A 21,166-nucleotide genomic window follows, 5' to 3' on the forward strand; every position below is an offset into this window, starting at 1 on the left:
GCATTCTACCTAACATACAGGACATGAGGAAAGTATTCACAGCGCATTACTTTTTCCACATTTTGTTATGTTACAGCCTTATTCCAAAATGGATTAAATTCATTTTTTTCCCTCAGAATTCTACACACAACACCCCATAATGACAACGTGAAAAAAGTTTACTTGAGGTTTTTGCAAATTTATTAAAAATAAAAAAAACGAGAAAGCACATGTACATAAGTATTCACAGCCTTTGCCATGAAGCTCGAAACTGAGCTCAGGTGCATCCTGTTTCCCCTGATCATCCTTGAGATGTTTCTGCAGCTTCATTGGAGTCCACCTGTGGTAAATTCAGTTGATTGGACCAGATTTAGAAAGACACACACCTGTCTATAGAAGGTCCCACAGTTGACAGTTCATGTCAGAGCACAAACCAAGCATGAAGTCAAAGGAATTGTCTGTAGACCTCCGAGACAGGATTGTCTCAAGGCACAAATCTGGGGAAGGTTACAGAAAAATTTCTGCTGCTTTGAAGGTCCCAATGAGTACAGTGGCCTCCATCATCTGTAAGTGGAAGAAGTTCGAAACCACCAAGACTCTTCCTAGAGCTGGCCGGCCATCTAAACTGAGCAATTGGGGGAGAAGGGCCTTAGTCAGGGAGGTGACCAAGAACCTGATGGTCACTCTGTCAGAGCTCCAGAGGTCCTCTGTGGAGAGAGGAGAACCTTCCAAAAGGCCACCCATTTCTGCAGCAATCCACCAATCAGGCCTTTATGGTAGAGTGGCCAAACGGAAGCAACTCCTTAGTAAAAGGCACATGGCAGCCCGCCTGGAGTCTGCCAAAAGGCACCTAAAGGACTCTCAGACCATGAGAAACAAAATTCTCTGGTCTGATGAGACAAAGATTGAACTCTCCAGGTGTTACGTTTGGAGGAAACCAGGCACCACTCATCACCAGGCCCATACCATCCCTACAGTGAAGCATGGTGGTGGCAGCATCATGCTGTGGGGATTTTTTTCAGCGGCAGGAACTGGGAGACTAGTCAGGATAAAGGGAAAGATGACTGCAGCAATATACAGAGACATCCTGGATGAAAACCTGCTTCAGAGCGCTCTTGACCTCAGACTGGGGCGGCGGTTCATCTTTCAGCAGAACAACGACCCTAAGCACACAGCCAAGATATTAAAGGAGTGGCTTCAGGACGACTCTGTGAATGTCCTTGAGTGGCCCAGCCAGAGCCCAGACTTGAATCCGATTGAACATCTCTGGAGAGATCTTAAAATGGCTGTGCACAGACGTTTCCTATCCAACCTGATGGATCTTGAAAGGTGCTGCAAAAAGGAATGGGCGAAACTGGGCAAGGATAGGTGTGCCAAGCTTGTGGCATCATATTCAAAAAGACTTGAGGCTGTAATTGCTGCCAAAGGTGCATCGACAAAGTATTGAGCAAAAGCTATGAATACTTATGTACATGTGATTTCTCAGTTTTTTTATTTTTAATATATTTTCAAAAACCTCAAGTAAACTTTTTTCATGTTGTCATTATGGAGTGTTGTGTGAAGAATTCTGAGGAAAAAAAAAATTTAATCCATTTTGGAATAAGGCTGTAACATAACAAAATGTGGAAAAAGTGGATGCGCTGTGAATACTTTCCGGATGCACTGTAAATGACCTGTTAGTTATATTAATTTACAAATTTGAACAGCTGCAACAAGTTGATAGCATAGTCAAGATTTTGTCAATAGATTTCAGCATTGCAATTAATACTATTCAGCCATACCTACAGATGAAGGTGCTGATAAAACAGTATATTTTTTGTTGTACAATTTGTTGGTGAGCTGAGATAGCAAGTGATATCTAAAGTACTCTGTCCTCCTTCAAGCTATTGGCCGTAACATTCTTGCAGGGTACGTTGTTTCATCAACATTACAAATCTGAACACAAGCTTACAATGAATCTGATACATTAAATGGTGCTGTGGTAAACTTCTCACAATAAATGTGAACTAAGAGGATGTTCATAGACCTTAGGAAAAAACTGGACAGTAGTTGTGACCTTTTCAAATTAATAAAAAATTAGTTGTGGGACTCTCATCCTGCAAATATTTGGGAATTCAGGTTTATGATCAACTGCAGTTTTGTAATTGTGCACTGACATTGCTAAAAAATTTTAACAAAGATTAAACAGAATGAACATTTTCAATGAAATATATTAGAATTGTTCTACGTAATATTTGAATTCTACTGTGTCCCATGGTTTCATCTTAATTTTTGGAAACTCACATGCCCAAGATAAAATTAAACTGATGTCCATTATTAAGGCAGGAAACAAAGGGAATGGGATTAATAAAATGACTTTTTAAAGCGTGTCTTATTAATCTAATCCTTAAAAGTCAAATGCACTGTAATATAAGGTTAGGCTCTATAATGGTAGAGTAGCTTAAACATTTAAATGATTAATTGGATGGAATGAAGCTAACACACAGTGTATAGGGCTGTCAGATCAAATACCAATATTTCAATATAATTTGAAATTATCTGAAAAGGGTCTTAGTTAAAGGCAAAAGCTGACATTCTATTATAAAACAATTGTTTCTTTTGTTTTACCTCACGCTGATTTCAGCATTGTATTACCCCAGACATACTATGCAATGCTGCAGTAGTTTGCATATCTGTTTGTGCACATTATCAACTGCGGACGGTTGGGGTCCCTACCCACCCGGGACGCCTGGACGGACCACAAGAGGGACAATACCTCCCTTAGACCAGGAGAGGGCAGCCGTCCTGGTTTGCAGGGGGTCATGGAAACAGAGCTGTTGGGGCCCGTGGCCACTGCCAGGGGCGCCCAGAAGATTAACGAGTCCTGGAATGCAGCACTTCCGCCACAACCGGGAGTGCTGCCAGAACTAAGTCCAGGAACACCCAGAGTGCTCATTGAGGTGCTCATATGGCACTTCCGCCACACCAGGAAGTGTTATCAGCGAAATATCAGGAAGCACCTGGAGCACATCCAGGGTGGTATAAAAGGGGCCGCCTCACTCCTGTTGACGAGCCGGAGTTGGGAGGAAAGAGACTGAGCTTGCAAGGAGGAGAGTAGAGGCGAGAGACAAAGAAAGAGAAGTAGAAACTGTTGGTGATTAAGGCATTGTGGTGCTGTTGTTTATAATAAAGATGTGTGTCTTGGACATTCGGTGTCTGTCTGTCTGTGTCCGGGGGCTGTCTTTCCACACAACCTTATCATAACTTTTGTATGGTTAGCTTGTTACAGCCACACTCTTTACCAAATTGTGTGGGACAGCTTTATGCTATTTCACTGTTCTGTATTTTAATGTACAAGTAAGAAAATTCAAAAGTATCACTATACATCTGATACTGTTTCAACTTACTCTTACAGCTAAGATGCTTGACTGCTGTTTTACGCTAAGGCTTTCTTATTAATGCAACTGTAAAATACCTGTCACAATTACGATTTTTTCCTTTATTATTACAGTATAGCATTTCAAAATCCCCACTTTGCAGAGCCATTTCAGTGGCAGCAATATATATTTAGCTACATCAGCCAACACACAATGTCACACTAATGTAGCTGCTGGCTTGATATATAATACGTAAAATAAACAAGCATGATTAAAAATATTCAGGATAATGTTATTACATTTTTATTGCTTCTGTAAAGGAAAACAAGACCCCATTTAGTATAATCCAGTCCAGTCCACTCAAACGGTCAAGTTGAAAGCGAACAATGCCTACTTTACACTAGCTGTTTTTTTTTTTTTTAAACTAAGTACATTCTATTCCTCTTCTGATTTGCTTTAAAATTTTGCGCTTTATCACTTGTTAACACTGTTCTTTCCTGGAAAATACTCAGACTCATTTTACATAATTTTTAATTTGCCTTGAATAAAAGGACTAAATACTTAAATATTGCTATAATGCAACATTTAGCATATTAAGTTACTTCTTTTGTGAGACACAAATCTACTCACAGTGCCTCAGAATACATAAAAATGAGATGGACAGTGACCTCATGTCCTCAAGGGACAAAAAAAAAGCTTAGCTGGGAAAAAATAAAATAAAATAAAATAAAATTAGATAGATAGAAAGTCAAGACGGAGGTAAAAAGCTTAGGGGTGATTGTTGACTGTAATCTGAATTTTAAATCACATATTAATCAGATCATTAGGACAGCATTTTTTCACTTAAGAAACATAAGTAAAGTTAGACCGCTTATATCACTGAAAGATGCTGAGAAATTAGTTCACGCGTTTGTTTTCAGTCGACTAGATTACTGTAATGCACTCCTATCAGGACTACCCAAAAAAGATATAAATCGTTTGCAACTAGTGCAGAATGCAGCTGCTAGAATCCTAACTAGGAAAAGAAAATCCGAACACATTTCTCCAGTTTTAATGTCACTACACTGGTTACCTGTGTCATTCAGGATTGACTTTAAAATTCTGCTTATGGTTTATAAAGCCTAAATAATCTTGCCCCATCTTATATATCGGAATGTCTGACACCTTATATTCCAAATCGTAACCTCAGATCCTCAAATGAGTGTCTCCTTAGAATTCCAAGAACAAAACTTAAAAGAAGTGGTGAGGCGGCCTTCTGCTGCTATGGACCTAAAATCTGGAATAGCCTGCCAATAGGAATTCGCCAGGCTGATACAGTAGAGCACTTTAAAACACTGCTGAAAACACATTACTTTAACATGGCCTTTTTATAACTTCATTTTAATCGTAATTTAACTTAATCCTGATACTCTATATGTTTAATCTCCTCAAAATAACTATTCATGGTGGCTCTAAAATCGGTACTGACCCTACTCTCTTTTCTGTTTCTTTTTCCGGTTCCTGCCACCACCACCTACTCAAAGCTTCATGATGCTCAAACAATGATGGACGGATTAAAAGGCAGAAGTCTACGTGACCATCATCATCATCAAGCCCTTCCGTGAGAATCCTAAATCCACAGAGGACTGTTTCATTTATGTTAGGTAGAATGCCCAGAGGGGACTGGGCGGTCTCATGGTCTGGAATCCCTACAGATTTTATTTTTGTCTCCAGCCGTCTGGAGTTTTTTTTTGTTTTTTCTGTCCCCCCTGGCCATTGAACCTTACTCTTATTGATGTTAATGTTGATTTATTTTGTTTTATAATTGTGTCTTTCATTTTTCTATTCTTTAATATGTAAAGCACTTTGAGCTACTGTTTGTATGAAAATGTGCTATATAAATAAATGTTGTTGTTGTTGTTGTTGTAGTAGATAGATAGATAGATAGATAGATAGATAGATAGATAGATAGATAGATAGATAGATAGATAGATAGATAGATAGATAGATAGATAGATAGATACTTTATTAATCCCAAGGGGAAATTCACATAATCCAGCAGCAGTATACTGATACAAAGAAACAATATTAAATTAAATAGTAATAAAAAAAAAAAAATAAATAAATTAAAATAAAATTAATGTTAGCATTTACTCCCCCGGGTGGAATTGAAGAGTCGCATAGTGTGGGGGAGGAACGATCTCTTGAGTCTGTCAGTGGAGCAGGACAGTGACAAAAGTCTGTCACTGAAGCTACTCCTCTGTCTGGAGATGACACTGTTCAGTGGATGCAGTGGATTATTCATGATTGACAGGAGTTTGCTTAATGCCCGTCGCTCTGCCACAGATGTTAAGCTGTCCAACTTTACTCCTACAATAGAGCCTGCCTTCCTCACCAGTTTGTCCAGGCGTGAGACGTCCTTCTTCTTTATGCTGCCTCCCCAGCACACCACCGCATAGAAGAGGGCACTCGCCACAACCGTCTGGTAGAACATCTGCAGCATCTTATTGCAGATGTTGAAGGATGCCAACCTTCTAAGGAAGTATAGTCGGCTCTGATCTTTCTTACACAGAACATCAGTATTGGCAGTCCAGTCCAATTTATCATCCAGCTGCACTCCCAGATATTTATAGGTCTGTACCCTCTGCACACAGTCTCCTCTGATGATCATGGGGACCATGAGGGGCCTGGGCTTCCTGAAATCCACCACCACTTCCTTGGTCTTGCTGGTGTTCAGGTGTAAGTGGTTTGAGTCACACCATTTAGCAAAGTCCTTGATTAGCTTCCAATACTCCTCCTCCTGCCCATTTCTGATGCAGCCCACAATAGCAGTGTCGTCAGCGAACTTTTACATGTGGCAGGACTCCGAGTCGTATTTGAAGTCTGATGTATACAGGCTGAATGGGACCGGAGAAAGTACAGTCCCCTGCGGCGCTCCTGTGTTGCTGACCACAATGTCAGACCTGCAGTTCCCAAGACGCACAATACTGAGGTCTGTCTGTAAGACAGATCCATGCCACCAGTTGTGAATCTACTCCCATCTCTGTCAGCTTGTCCCTAAGAAGCAGGGGTTGGATGTTGTTGAAGGTGCTAGAGAAGTCAAAAAACGTAATTCTTACAGCTCCACTGCCTCTGTCCAAGTGGGAGAGGGATCAGTGTGGCATATAGATGATGGCATCCTCCACCCCCACCTTCTCCTGGTATGCGAACTGCAGAGGGTCGAGGGTGCGGCGGACATGTGGCCTCAGGTGGTGAAGCAGCAGCCGCTCCATGGTCTTCATCACAGGTGACGTCACAGCGACAGGCCAGAAGTCATTCAGCTCACTCGGACGTGATACCTTTGGGACTGGGGTGATGCAAGATGTTTTCCAAAGCCTCGGGACTCTCCCCTGTTCCAGGCTCAGGTTGAAGATGCGCTGTAGAGGACTGGGATTTGATTGCAGCGTTCGCAGGTTGGATCTTGCCCTGGAAACATTTTGGGCAGTTTTAGGCGAGACAGATGTGCTCGATATATAATTTTGAGTTGAATAATTGTAAGCTTTGTGCATATGAAGCTCGAGTGAATTCTCTGCATTGCTACTTTCCACTCCTTTTTTGATATATTGATTAAGAGATCTTTTTCCCATTGTCCTCTTGGATCTTTGAAAGGGAGGGACTGTAAAATAATTTTATATATTGCAGAGATGGTGTCTAAGTCCTTGAAATTGAGCAATATTTTTTCCAGCATGGACGAGGGTGCAAGATGAGGAAAATCGGGCAGGTTCTGTTTAACAAAGTTCCTAATTTGAAGATAGTGAAAGAAATGTGTAGCTGGAAAGTTAAATTTGGAATGTAATTGTTCATAGGATGCGAAGATGTTGTCTATATAAAGATCTCTAAGCAATTTAATCCCAAATTTTTTCCAGATATTAAAAACTGCATATGTTTGCAAGGGTTGAAAGAGGTGATTCTCTTGCAGAGGTGTCACAGATAAAAGGTTCTCCATCTTAAAATGCTTTCTACATTGGTTCCATATTCTGAGTGAGTGGAGCACAATTGGGTTATTAGTATATTGCCGATAACTTGCATTTATTGGGGGACAGAGCAGGGAATATAAAGAAGTACTGCTGGATTTTAGTTCAATTGCGGACCAGGCCTGTGTATGTTCATCTATTTGTGTCCAGGTTTTTATAGCTTGTATGTTTTCTGCCCAGTAATAAAACTGAAACTGGGTAGAGCCATGCCACCTTCTGCCTTCAGTCTTTGTAGGGTCACTCTTTTGATACGTGGATGTTTTGAATTCCAAATAAATGAGGTTATTGTTGAATCTAATTGCTTAAAAAATTATTTATTGATGTATATTGGAATGTTTTGAAATAAAAAAGAAGCTTAGGAAGAATATTTATCTTAACAACGTTAATTCTTCTAGCTAGTGTGAGATGAAAGGTTGACCATCTATGCAAGTCTTGCTTAATTTTTTCCATGCAGATGGCAAAGTTTTGTTGATAAAGAGCTTTGTGTTTACTTGTGATGTTTATCCCTAGGTATTTAAACTGATATGCAATGATAAAAGGTAGGATGTCTAATCTAATATTATATGCTTGAGAATTCACTGGAAAGAGTACACTTTTATTCAGATTAATTCTGAGACCAGAGATCTTTTGAAATTCTGTAAGTGCTGTTAAGACTGCAGGCACAGAATTTTGTGGGTCTGATATATAGGGTACCATATCATCTGCATATAGAGAAATTTTCTGTTCCAGTCCTTCTCTGATAATCCCATTTATCTGATCAGCATTTCGACAGTGAACTGCTAGTGGTTCAACGGCGATTGCAAATAGCAGTGGTGACAAGGGGCATCCTTGTCTGGTACCACATTCTAGTTTAAAGTAGTCTGAACAAATGTTGTTAATACAAACTGAAGCTTCTGGATTGGTATACAGTAGTTTGATCCATGCACAAATGTTAGGGCCAAACCGACATTTCTCTAATGTAGTGAAAAGGTATTTCCATTCAATCATGTCAAATGCTTTTTCTGCATCCAATGATAATAGTACTGTGTTCATTACTGGGATTATATTGCGAATTTCTTGCTTGTGGATTTGTTGAGGTAAAAGCTTCTTAGCTTTCTCTCCGTGTTCATAGTAATGATGTCTGGATTTATAAATTAATTGTTCAGTTTCTTTAGTTGTCAAGAGGTTGAATTGTGAATGCAGAGCCTGCCTTTTCCTATGTAGAGCCTCACTTGGAAGCCTGGCATGTTCTTCATCTATTTTAGTAATTTCTCTTTTTAGCTTTGATACTTTCTTGGTTTCTAATTTATTTCTGTGGGAAAGTTATGAAATAATCTGTCCTCTTAAGAAGGTCTTTAGAGTTTCCCCAGAGTATTCCTGCAGAAACCTCTAAGGACATATTTGTCTCAAACTGATTTGTTTGGATATAAATTCTGTACAATTCTCGTCTGCTAATAGAAGCGGGTTAAGAGGCCATCTGCGAGGTGAGTGTGTGGGGCATTGTGACTTTAGCTCCAAGATCAGAGGTGCATGGTCGGTAATAACAATTGCATCGTACTTGCAAGATTTAATCGTAGACAAGATATTATTATCCATAAAGAAATAGTCAAAGTAGCAATGATGTACTGGTGAGTAGAAAGAATATGATAGATAGATACTTTATCATTCCCAAGGGGAAATATGTTCTTGAGTTTGGGTTTAGAAACCTCCAGGGGGTCTGATAAGTTGTGGTCAGTTATAAACTTTGTAATTGTCTTTGCAGTGATAGATGTCGCCCCCACCCCTGGTGATAGGAGTCCTATCTAAAAGTGGATTTAAAACACAATGAAAGTCCCCAGCCATTATAATTTTATAAGTGTTCACCTTGGGAATGGATGCAAATAAATTTTGTATGAATTCCTTATCATCAACATTAGGTGCATAAACATTTATCAAAATCATTTTACAGTTAAATAAGTTGCCCATGACCATCACATATCTCCCTTCAGGATCAGATACTACATCTGATGCTACAAATGAGAGTGTCCTATTTATGAGAATTCCCACACGTCTAGTTTTCTTTGTAAATCTAGAATGGAACATTTGGCCAGTCCAGTCCTTTTGCAGGCGGAACTGATCCTTGCTTAGTAAGTGGGTCTCCTGTAAAAATACTATTTTAGCATTTAAACCTCCTAGGTGAGAGAATACTTTCTTTCTCTTTAATTCATGATTCAGGCCTTTAACGTTCCAGCTCACAAAGTTAACCATCCCATCATGGAGACATTGATTCTGAATTTTTGATGTCATTTTATAGTCTTAACTGAAAGTGAGACAGCTTTAACCTTAATTTCCTATTTCCCCAAGAGTTATTGCCATGCAGCCTATTGTTACATTGGTAGTTATAATTATAAGGATTAAAAGGATAGATTAGATATAGATATAGCCTGCTCTCTTCCCCCCTTATCCCTCCACCCCCCATTTTGCCTCCCCACATGATGCTGGACCCCACTTCACGAAGTCCCGGTCCTCTGACATACCTAGACACCGAGCACGTCCAAAGCAAAACAAGCCCCCATGCAGCAGTGTTTTAGGATTAAAAAGTAGAGACACCTATTGCTCCTCCTTGAACCGTCACCTTATCGTGGTGGAGGGGTTTGCGTGTCCCAATGATCCTAGGAGCTATGTTGTCCGGGGCTTTATGCCCCTGGTAGGGCCACCCAAGGCAAACTGGTCCTAGGTGAGGGATGAGACAAAGAGCGGTTCAATAAACCTCCAATGAAGAATAAAACTTGGACGACGTTTTCCCTTGCCCGACGCTGGTCACCGGGCCCCCTCTGGAGCCAGGCCTGGAGGTGGGGCTCGATGGCGGCGCCTGGTGGCCGGGCCTGCACCCATGGGGCTGGGCCGGGCACAGCCCGAAGAGGTAACGTGGGTCCTCCTCCCCATGGGCTCACCACCTATGGGAGGGGCCAAGGAGGTTGGGTGCAGCGCGAGTTGGGTGGTGGCCGAAGGCGGGGACCTTGGCGGTCTGATCCTCGGCTACAGAAACTGGCTCTTGGGACGTGGAATGTCACCTCTCTGAAGGGAAGGAGCCTGAGCTAGTGCGCGAGGTGAGAGGTTCGGCTAGATATAGTCGGACTCACCTCGACGCACAGCTTGGACTCTGGAACCAATCTCCTTGAGAGGGGCTGGACTCTCTACCACTCTGGAGTTGCCCCGTGAGAGGCGCAGCAGGTGTGGGCATACTTATTGCCCCCACTGGAGCCTGTGCATTGGGGTTTACCCCGTGGGCGAGAGGGTGGCCTCCCTCCGCCTGCGGGTGGGGGGGAACAGTCCTGACTGTTGTTTGTGCGTATACCGAACAGCAGTTTGGAGTATCCACCCTTTTGGAGTCTCTGGAGGGGTTGCTAGAGGGCATACCTTCTGGGATTCCCTCGTTTTGCTGGGAGACTTCAATGCTCACGTGGGCAATGACAGTGAGACCTGGAAGGGCGTGATTGGGAGGAATGGCCCCGATCTGAACCCGAGCGGTGTTTTGTTATTGGACTTCTGTGCTCGTCATGGATTGTCCATAACGAACACCATGTTCAAGCATAAGGGTGTTCATATGTGCACTTGGCACCAGGACACCCTAGGCCTCAGGTCGATGATCGACTTTGTGGTCGGTCGCCGGACTTGCGCCATATGTCTTGGACACTCGGGTGAAGAGAGGGGCGGAGCTGTCAACTGATCACCACCTGGTGGTGAGTTGGCTTCGATGGTGGGGAAGATGCGGTCAGACCTGGTAGGCCCAAACGTGTTGTGAGGGTCTGCTGGGAACGGCTGGCAGAGTCCCCTGTCAGAAGTAGCTTCAACTCCCACCTCCGGCAGAACTTCAACCACGCCCCGAGGGAGGTGGGGGACATTGAGTCCGAATGGGCCATGTTCCGTGCCTCTATTGTTGAGGCGGCTGACCGGAGCTGTGGCCGCAAGGTGGTCGGTGCCTGTCGTGGCGGCAATCCCGAACCCGTTGGTGGACACCGCGTGAGGGATGCCGTCAAGCTGAAGAAGGAGTCCTATAGGACTTTTTGTCCTGTGGGTCTCTGGAGGCAGCTGATAGGTACCGCAGGCCAAGCGAACGCGGCCGGTTGTTGCTGAGGCAAAACTTCGGGCATGGGAGGAGTTTGAGAGGCCATGGAGAACGACTTTGGACGGCTTCGAGGAGATTCTGGTCCACCGTCCGGCGTCTCAGGAGGGGGAAGCAGTGCAGTGTCAACACCGTATATGGTGGGGATGGTGCGCTGCTGACCTCGACTCGGACGTTATGGGTCGGTGGGAGGAGTACTTGAAGACCTCCTCAATCCCACTAACATGCCTTCCACGAGGAAGCAGAGCCTGGGGACTCTGAGGTGGGCTCTCCCATCTCTGGGACTGAAGTCACCGAGGTGGTCAAAAACTCCTTGGTGGCAGGGCCCCGGGGTGGATGAGATACCGGAGTTCCTTAAGGCTCTGGATGTTGTAGGACTGTCTTGGTTGACACGCCTCTGCAACATCGCATGGACATCGGGACAGTGCCTCTGGATTGGCAGACCGGGGTGGTGGTCCCCCTCTTTAAAAAGGGGGACCGGAGGGTGTGTTCCAACTATAGAGGGATCACACTCCTCAGCCTCCCTGGAAAAGTCTATTCGGGGTTCTGGAGAGGAGGGTCCCGGATAGTGAACCTCGGATTCAGGAGGAACAGTGTGGTTTTCGCCCTGGTCGGAACAGTGGACCAGCTCTTCACCCTTAGCAGAGTCCTGGAGGGTGCATGGGAGTTTGCCCGACCGGTCTACATGTGTTTTGTGGACTTGGAAAAGGCATTCGACCGTGTCCCTCGGGAATCCTGTGGGGTGCTCGGGAGTATGGGGTACGGACCCCTGATAAGAGCTGTTCGGTCTCTGTACAACCGTGTCAGAGCTTGGTCCGCATTGCCGCAGTAAGTCGAGCCCGTTTCCAGTGAGAGTTGGACTCCGCCAGGGCTGCCCTTTGTCACCGATTCTGTTCATAACTTTTATGGACAGAATTTCTAGCGCAGCCAGGGTGTTGAAGGGGTCCGGTTTGGTGGACTCAGGATTGGGTCACTGCTTTTGCAGATGATGTTGTCCTGTTTGCTTCATCAGGCCGTGATCTTCAGCTCTCTGGATCGGTTCGCAGCTGAGTGTGAAGCGGCTGGGATGAGAATCAGCACCTCCAAATCCGAGAGCATGGTCCTCAGCGGAAAAGGGTGGAGTGCCCTCTCAGGGTTGGGGGAGAGATCCTGCCCCAAGTGGAGGAGTTCAAGTATCTCGGGGTCTTGTTCACGAGTGAGGGAAGAATGGAGCGTGAGATCGACAGGCGGATCGGTGCGGCATCCGCAGTGATGCGGGCTCTGCATCGGTCTGTCGTGGTGAAAAAGGAGCTGAGCCGTAAGGCAAAGCTCTCAATTTACCAGTCGATCTACGCTCCTACCCTCACCTATGGTCATGAGCTATGGGTAGTGACCGAAAGAACGAGATCGAATACAAGCGGCTGAAATGAGTTTCCTCCGCAGCGTGTCTGGGCTTTCCCTTAAAGATAGGGTGAGAAGCTCAGTCATCCGGGAGGGGCTCAGAGTAGAGCCACTGCTCCTTCGCATCGAGAGGAGTCAGATGAGGAGGCTCGGGCATCTGATCAGGATGCCTCCTGGACGCCTCCCTGGTGAGGTGTTCCGGCACGCCCAACGGGAGGAGGCCCGGGGAAGACCCAGGACACGCTGGAGGGACTATGTCTCCCGGCTGGCCTGGGAACGCCTTTGGGATTCTCCCGAAGAGCTGGAAGAAGTGGCCGGGGAGAGGGAAGTCTGGGCCTCTCTACTTAAGCTGCTACCCCCGCGACCCGACCTCGGATAAGCGGAAGAGGATGGATGGATGGATGGACATCTATTGCCAATATAGTCTAAATACTATATGCCTAAAATATAATCATTAACAAACTATAAGCTTAAAATATAATCTTCAGCAATCTTAAAGTATTAAGATAATAAACCCAGGGAATGGTGTTAGAAAGTGGTCCAGGATAAGCATAGTAAGTCTTAATGCAATAATAACAAGAACAATAAACCAAGGGTATGATGTTAAACAGTTTCCTTTAGGGTAGTAAAAAAATAAATAAAAAAATAAAGTTAATTTTTTTACACACACACACGTCTATAACTGTAATTAAAACATAAACAGAAAGCATCCGAGTAATGAAAAGGATGTATACTTATAATACCCATATCATTACAAGTGGATCAGACAGCAGGTGATGCTATGCTATGGCAGGATGCGATAACTCTATTGTGTTTCAGAATAGTGTCGGGATCAGCTTTCTTAATTCCTTTTCTGCTTCTTCTTTGCTGGAGAAGACGTAGTATTGGCCATGAACATCTACTTTCAGTATGGCAGGATACAAGAGGCTGTATTTGATATCGGCTTGCCGTAACCGCTGTTTGTGTTGTAGAAGGCTGCACGTTTAGCAGCTGTTGTGGGAGAGAAATCAGGGAAAATACAAATGTGGTTATTTTCAAATATAATCTCTTGCTTTTATATGAGGAGTGCCATCACATCTAGCTTAAATAATAATCTCTCGAAGCAGATAATAAAAGACCTAGGTCTAAAGGTATTTGATCCGCGTATGCGATAAGCCGCTGCTATTTCTGTATCTAAATTAAAGTCCTCTCCAATTATTTTAGAGAACAGTTCAGCTGTGAATTTCACTGGGTTTGGACTTTCACGATTCTCAGGTAGACCTTCGATTCTAATATTATTCCTTCTGCTTCCATCTTCCAGAGCAGCAAATTTGTCTCTGAGTTTTTTGCTTTCGTTATTGCCAGCTGTTACTTTTCCATCAGCAGTGGATGCTAGATTTTCAGCTGTTTCAATCCAAATCATGAATGTCTGCTTAACATCCTCCAGCTGATTGGAAAGTGTGCTCAGTTTAGACACGGTTTCCTGAATGTGCTCCTCAGTTTTATCCAGCATACCTTTAAAGGCCAACTCAAAGCGAATATATAAGCGTTTCTCCGAGTCTTTATTATCCTGCTGTAGCTCCGGTCGCAGCTTCTCACTTGCCTTCTCGCTTTTCTTTATCTCTTGCTTGAGCTCAGCGATCATCACCTTCAGTTCGGACAGATCACTTCTGCTTTCATGCACTGTAGGTGAGACGGTGAGCTCTATTACAGCCGATGTTCCCAACTCGCGTGGAGTAGGTGAAAGCGCGGACTGCAAGGCCTTTTCCAGTTTCAAATGATCTTCTCCAATCAGCGAGCTATCGTGACCTGCGTCACTCGCACATTCTCTCCTCATTTCACTCTCAACTGGAGACGATACAGCGGACTGTGGTCCTGAGGAGTCTGGGCTTTCGCCCATCTGATCAAGTTCAGTCTCTGAAAGGCCGTACCTTGTGCTTGAACTTGGACTTGTTGGTCTGGGCTTGGATGTAGCTTTAGTTTTCTTTTCCATTTCTTTCTGAGCCCCTTTTCTTGCCGACCATGTTTATATATGCTTGCATATACTGTAGTAGAACCCTCAGGTTGCATAAATACAGGATATCTCAGGATAATAAGAAAATAATATAAAAAAATAACACCGCTGCTAATGGAGCTCCGCTTCAGACGTCCATCTCTTGCAACAGACAAGACCAATATTTACTTATTTTTAATTTGAATTGCGCTGCTCTCAACTGTGGGAAAATAATGTTTACCTTGACTTTTACTTTGGCTCATACATGCATAAATTTCAAACTGTACACATACAAGGCCCTATTACATTTGTTAAATGATACAAATACTGTTAATACTTATTTTATAATTACAGTTTACTGACAATTATCATCACAGGTTTGATTAAGTATTGCATTGATAATGTAAAAAAATGAGAAGAACTCTCATTAAAGTCTGTTCATTCATTAATGTTGAATCAAAAATAAAAAAAAAACCTAACGTGTACTCACTCATACATCCTATTATCCAAGATATGTCTGTGCAGGGAGATCTTGTCGCTGAGGAAGATATTAATTGCATACTTCTCAATACTCTCTTCTTCCAGTTTCTTCTTCTCTGAATCCAAATCAAGTCTGGCAGCCTTTCCCCACTCACCTGGAGCATTTGGGTCTGGTGGAGGTTTGAGATATACTGGGCGGGCTAGCTGTTCTCTGCTTTCATGGTGATAGAAATGTCTCTCATGTATGTTCCGGGCTTTAACATTTTCACCTGAACCGTGGAAAGTAGATGTAGAAAACTCTAATATTAGATATGCCAGCCACAGTGCTGATGCCAGCAAACAGCCCTTTGCAATAATCCCCAGCTTTCTTGACCAACGTATTTTCATGTTTGTGGTAGCTGAATGCCTTTGCACTGTCTGAAGTAAAAGTAAAACCTAAAAAAACATAAGGAACAAGAGACAAAATAAGTCAGTGAAATTTTACTTCCGACTGTTCTAAAAACTACACTTTTAAATCTCTTTATCTACTTTTGTGCTAAAAAATGCTAGGAAACAGAGCATAAAACCTAAGCTCTAAAATCTCATGCCAGTGTAGCTAATTTAACAGCTGGATTATATACATATATTGTGAGATGCAATTTTAAAATATATTGTTTTTATATGGTAGTAGAATAAAACAATCCACTGAGTATATACCACCTCTTGACAGCAACAGTGATCCAATTTTACAAGAGAAATTACAAGATTCTAAGGTGGTCATGAGCACAGCATATTACAAAGTACCCTACAGAAGTGTCTCTTAGTTAGTTTGTAAAGAAATTTAACCAAGGAAATTGCTCTGGTGAGTTATAACTAAACAAACATTTCATATCACTGTCAGTGGCTGAGACTGATCAGTTTAACATACAACAGCTAAGAGGTATAAAAAGAAAATAAACAAATACTAATACTATGTAACAATGAGAAACATGTACCAATCATAATTTATCCATCAACAAGCAAATATTAGAGGCTTTAATGTTTGAGCTGCATTCTTTAACAGTGTGCTATTAGAATAATATGACAGAGGGATGCAAGCCACACTGACAAGGGTCCATGTAGCTTTAAGAAAGCCTAAAATGATGGAAGAATGGATGGCCTGATTAAACATTTTAGAGCCCGCACCTGAAAGGGTATTTTACTGTGCTTATTTTAAGTTTTAAATATAAAATATGTGAATTACAAGTGTCTAAAAAAATGTGGTTTATGATATACAGTGGAAGCTCGAGATACGAGTTTAATTCGTTCCAGCACTGAGCTTGTATAGCGAATTTCTCGTATCTAGAACAAACTTCCCCATTGAAAATAATGGAAATCCAGTTAATCCGTTCTGCACCCCCAAAAATATCAACTTAAAAATCAATTTTCCTAACAAATAACACTGATAAATAATATATACAAGTGGAACCTCGGTTTGCGAGTAACTTGGTTTACGAGTGTTTTGCAAGACGAGCTAATTTTTTTAATTAATTTTGACTTGATAAAACGTGCGATGTCTTCTAATACGAGTGGTATGGATACACTTTTTCTGCTGAGCGTCATGTGATCATAACTGAGCTGATGGTTCTTCTCTCTCTCTCTCTCGTAGAGAAAAGCCAAGCAAAATGACACCTTTTATTGGCTAACTAAAAAGATTATGATATGCAAGCTTTCGAATCAAAGCTTGCATATGGTAATCTTTTTAGTTAGCCAATAAAAGGTGTCATTTTGCTTGGCTTTTCTCCACATTCATAATGGCTAACACGGTACAACACCCTAGTACTCCTCTTGAGGGCAATCATCTCCTATTCTCCGTCTGTATGTCCGCGATATTTTTGGATACGCTTATATGGCAAACTGCTACAGCGAAACAATGAAATCACAAGCGCACAAACGCGTAGATCCTCACGCTACGGGAGAACAAGGAACACTGAGTGAGCTGACGGGCTGGCAGCGTCAGCTTGGGTGAATCCCCGAGTCGAGGCGGATCGGGAAACACGTCACGCATATTCACAGCTTGGCTCGTGGCTCGTTATGCGAGCCAATGCTTGTATTTAGATCTGAATTTTTCGCTCATACTTTCCTCGTATCTTGAATTTCTTGTATACAGAGCTGTTCGTATCTCGAGGTTCCACTGTATATCTCTTATTTAAAAACCAAAACATTGTACATGCCAAAAACAAATAAAGTACCATACCATTACTGAATACATAAGGCTAGATAGAGAGCAGTCCGCCTAGAAAATGTATACAGTAGGACTTGCCCCCTTCACATGCCACAGTTCAGAGATGAGTACAGAAAGCTGTTTGCTTCTCTTGAAGATGACTGAACAGAAGAAAATGTTGCCACCATGGAACAAATTGTAACAGTGAACTCAAGAATGACAGTGCATGATAGGGCAGACACAACAGGAATTACTCATGGGTCATATAAATCAGGGGTTGCCAAGTCCGGTCCTGGAGGACCACCGTGGCTGCAGGTTTTCATTCTAACCCTTTTTTTTAAATGAGTGCCCTGTTTGTGCTGCTAGTTCACTTCTTGTGAATTCATTTTAATTGAATTGCTTTTTTTAAGATTTGTTCCCCTGAATTTCTTCATCGCTCCTCTGAATTGCTTCATTTCTTTCCTTAAATGGCACCCAAACAGAAACGTGAAGTGAGGGAGCCAACAGAAGACCAACTAAGTCAGTGTCTTAAACTCCAACCAATTTCACTCCAACCAGCTGCTTAATGAAGTGCCAGTTCTTGTCATTAATTAAACCTGTTCTTTAATTTCGTGGCTTGTTGCTGTACTCATTAGCGGACATTTCTGAAATTGTTGATTTTCTCTAAGACCTCTGTTAAAATGTTTTGCATACCTGAGCAGATCAACATTCCTGAGACCTCCACCGTTTTTATTTTCAGATATTGTATGATGGACACAGTTTGCTGGTCATGTTTTGGTTCATTTTGTATCTCATTATTGTTTGGCTGCTAATTAAGGAAAAGCAAACAATTAAGGGGTCTGAGTCTTCAAGAACAAGTCAATTAAAATGAATTCAAAAGAAGTTAATTAGCAGCAAAAACAGGTGACTCATTAAGAAAACGGTTAGAATGAAAACTTGCAGCCGCGGTGGTCCTCCAGGACCGGAGTTGGCGACCCCTGATATAGATCAAGTCTCCATAACCTATTAAACAAAAGCAAGGTCTGTATGCACTGGTTACCCAAAATGTTGTCTTTTAAGAGGAAACAACACCACATCCAATGCTCCAAGGAAAATCTCGAGCTAATAACTATTGGCTACTAGAATTGTAAGTGGCATTTAAAAGTGGTTTTTGGCAATCACTACAAAACATACCGGGTAAGTAATATAATTTTGGGTGGAATATTTCTTAAAAGAAAATGATTGCTAACCATACAAGGAGATGAATTTCTGACACATCACTGTGACTCATCTTCCAAACAACAATCAAGACAACTAAAGTATGTTGATTTTTTACATGTAAGAAAGAAAAGGTTGACAAAATATGCGTACTCCTTATTGATTACACTGATCAATATTTTTCTGATAAAAACTGTCAGCAATCACCATTCTGCTTAAAACAATGTCCCTGGTCACAATGGAAAGACTAGTCTATAAGTCAATAATAAATACATCAAGTCAGCTACACAACAATGCTTGCAAGAGCTATTCAGTGTTCAAATAGAACACCTTTGTGAGTATTAGTATAGTAGTATACATGGGACTTGTGTTACAAAACAAAACTTGTTTCGTTTAACTGCTCTTTTGTCCTAACAGGTTAGGCTCAAAACTTTTTAATCACCCCTTGTATAATGCTCACTTAAAGTATTTTGCAATCATGTTCTTTCCTACGACTGACTCCATTAACACCAATGTCAGACTTGTAATACAGCTATAGTAATAGTGTAAAAAATTATAACAACAAATAATAATTTGAAAACAAACAGTATCTGCATAAAAGGCTGTAGTGTATATTTATAACTTTATTTACACATGATAAGACATACTTCTACAAGCTGAATTTAACACTTAATTCCAAAAAATCCTGTCAGATTACTGAAACCTCTGCCTTTTGTATTTACTTTACATATTAGAAATTATGTCAAAAAAGTTAGGACCAAGTTTAACAAAACTCTAATGAAATAATGGCAACATCTGGAAAATATATTTTCATTTTTGGGCTATTTAATTTAAAGATATTAACTGGTTGTAAACATATGATATACAACATTTCTAAACAAATTCTTCAGTTATTTAAATAACTGCATACATCTTTGTCAAGTTTCTGCATGCTCTCATGGCATGTGTACTCCTTTAAGATAAACTTAGTATTGTCAAATACAGTAGTATTTACTTGTATAAGCATTTTTGTGGACATGCTTTAAGATTGTTAGTATTTATTTTGTCAGTTTAAGCGTGGTGTTGAAAACTGTTGCTTTTCTCAGTCATAATTATTTCTGTACATTGATGCATGTTAATTTCTGTTTTGAATTTCATAACAGTAAAAATGATTACATAAGACAAATTTATTTCATCTACAGAACCCGTGAAATTTCTGGGTATGCCATGTAATATTCTGTATGCTAGGATGACCTGATAAGTTCCCTAGTTTCCAGCATTTACACATATAATCCTAGACTGGTAAAAGTCCATACAAAGTTCATGACCACCATCAGCAGAGTTTTTTGTGATTTTTTTGTAGTGTTTAAGTTGATAGCTACTTGTCTTTCTTCACACAAATGTACTCAGCTTGAATTGCAGGAATTGTGCCTACTACTTACAAATCCTGCATGGGTTCACTTAATCAAGAATGAAAATCCCATTGATCCTTCAAGTCTATTTTTTGTTTTATTATTGTCATTTTTATCCAATCATGAAATCAGCTCAGAAATCAAATTCATGTTTTGTGCATGCCTCGAGTGTGTGACAGTATAACCAACCAGACGTGAGTTGCAATCACTTGAAATTGTAGCATCATGAATGTTAAGGTGGAAGCCAGTGTACTGGAAGAAAACTCATTCTGACAGAGAAATAACATGTACATTACATGCAGAAAGGTACTACCTTGGGAACACTTCATTCTGAAGCGTTTAAGCTCCCTAATTATTAACCTCCCTGGCTTCATATGTACAAGTAAACTTCATTTTGATAAACCAGAATTCGACAGAGAAGTTAACAAGTATAAGGTGATAAAACATGACCTTCATTAACATTACACTGGACGTTAGAAGTGTTCTGCACCGGAAACATAATCATACAATAATATAAAAAAGGAGTTGGACACAATACATCATTGTTTCAAATTTTAGTCACTAACTCAAAGTCAAATTCCATAAACCAAATATCTCTGGAAGAACCTGACTGTTCTATGTGGTGTTTTTTTCAGACAAGTTGGCAAACATGTTTCTCAGGACTGTCATATACTTTCCTATATACAGATTTAATTGTCTTGGCTTTTACCAGATTAGCTTGTATACTTCTCAAAGAAAAAAGTAGAATAAGAACATAAGAAATTTGACAAATATGAGGAAACCATTCAGTCCATCAAGCCAGATTGTTTAGCTAACAGCTAAGCTGTCACAATATCTCATCTAGGTGCCTCATAAAGGTCATTGTCGTTTATTTAAGATACCCAGAACTCTTTGTATAAAGAAGTGTTTCCTGGCTTCAATCCTAAATGAACATCCCCTTAATTTCCACTTACAGTGGTGTGAAAAACTATTTGCCCCCTTCCTGATTTCTTATTCTTTTGCATGTTTGTCACACAAAATGTTTCTGATCATCAAACACATTTAACCATTAGTCAAATATAACACAAGTAAACACAAAATGCAGTTTTTAAATGATGGTTTTTATTATTTAGGGAGAAAAAAATCCAAACCTACATGGCCCATTCAAACCACT

General features: G+C 41.3%; 1 protein-coding gene across 1 annotated transcript in view; it reads right to left on the minus strand.

Moving 5' to 3' along the window:
* The window catches only part of poc1bl (POC1 centriolar protein homolog B (Chlamydomonas), like), a 111,432-nt gene that overhangs the window by 64,429 nt on the left and 25,837 nt on the right, over window positions 1-21,166 (minus strand). The window contains exon 2 of the mRNA XM_039736665.1: window positions 15,254-15,678. Coding sequence (XP_039592599.1) covers window positions 15,254-15,630 — 377 coding nt within the window. The 5' untranslated portion in view covers window positions 15,631-15,678. The remainder of the gene's footprint in view (window positions 1-15,253; window positions 15,679-21,166) is intronic.

The sequence above is a fragment of the Polypterus senegalus genome, chromosome 15 (genome assembly GCF_016835505.1).
Source record: "Polypterus senegalus isolate Bchr_013 chromosome 15, ASM1683550v1, whole genome shotgun sequence".
Taxonomy (NCBI): Eukaryota; Metazoa; Chordata; class Cladistia; order Polypteriformes; family Polypteridae; genus Polypterus; species Polypterus senegalus.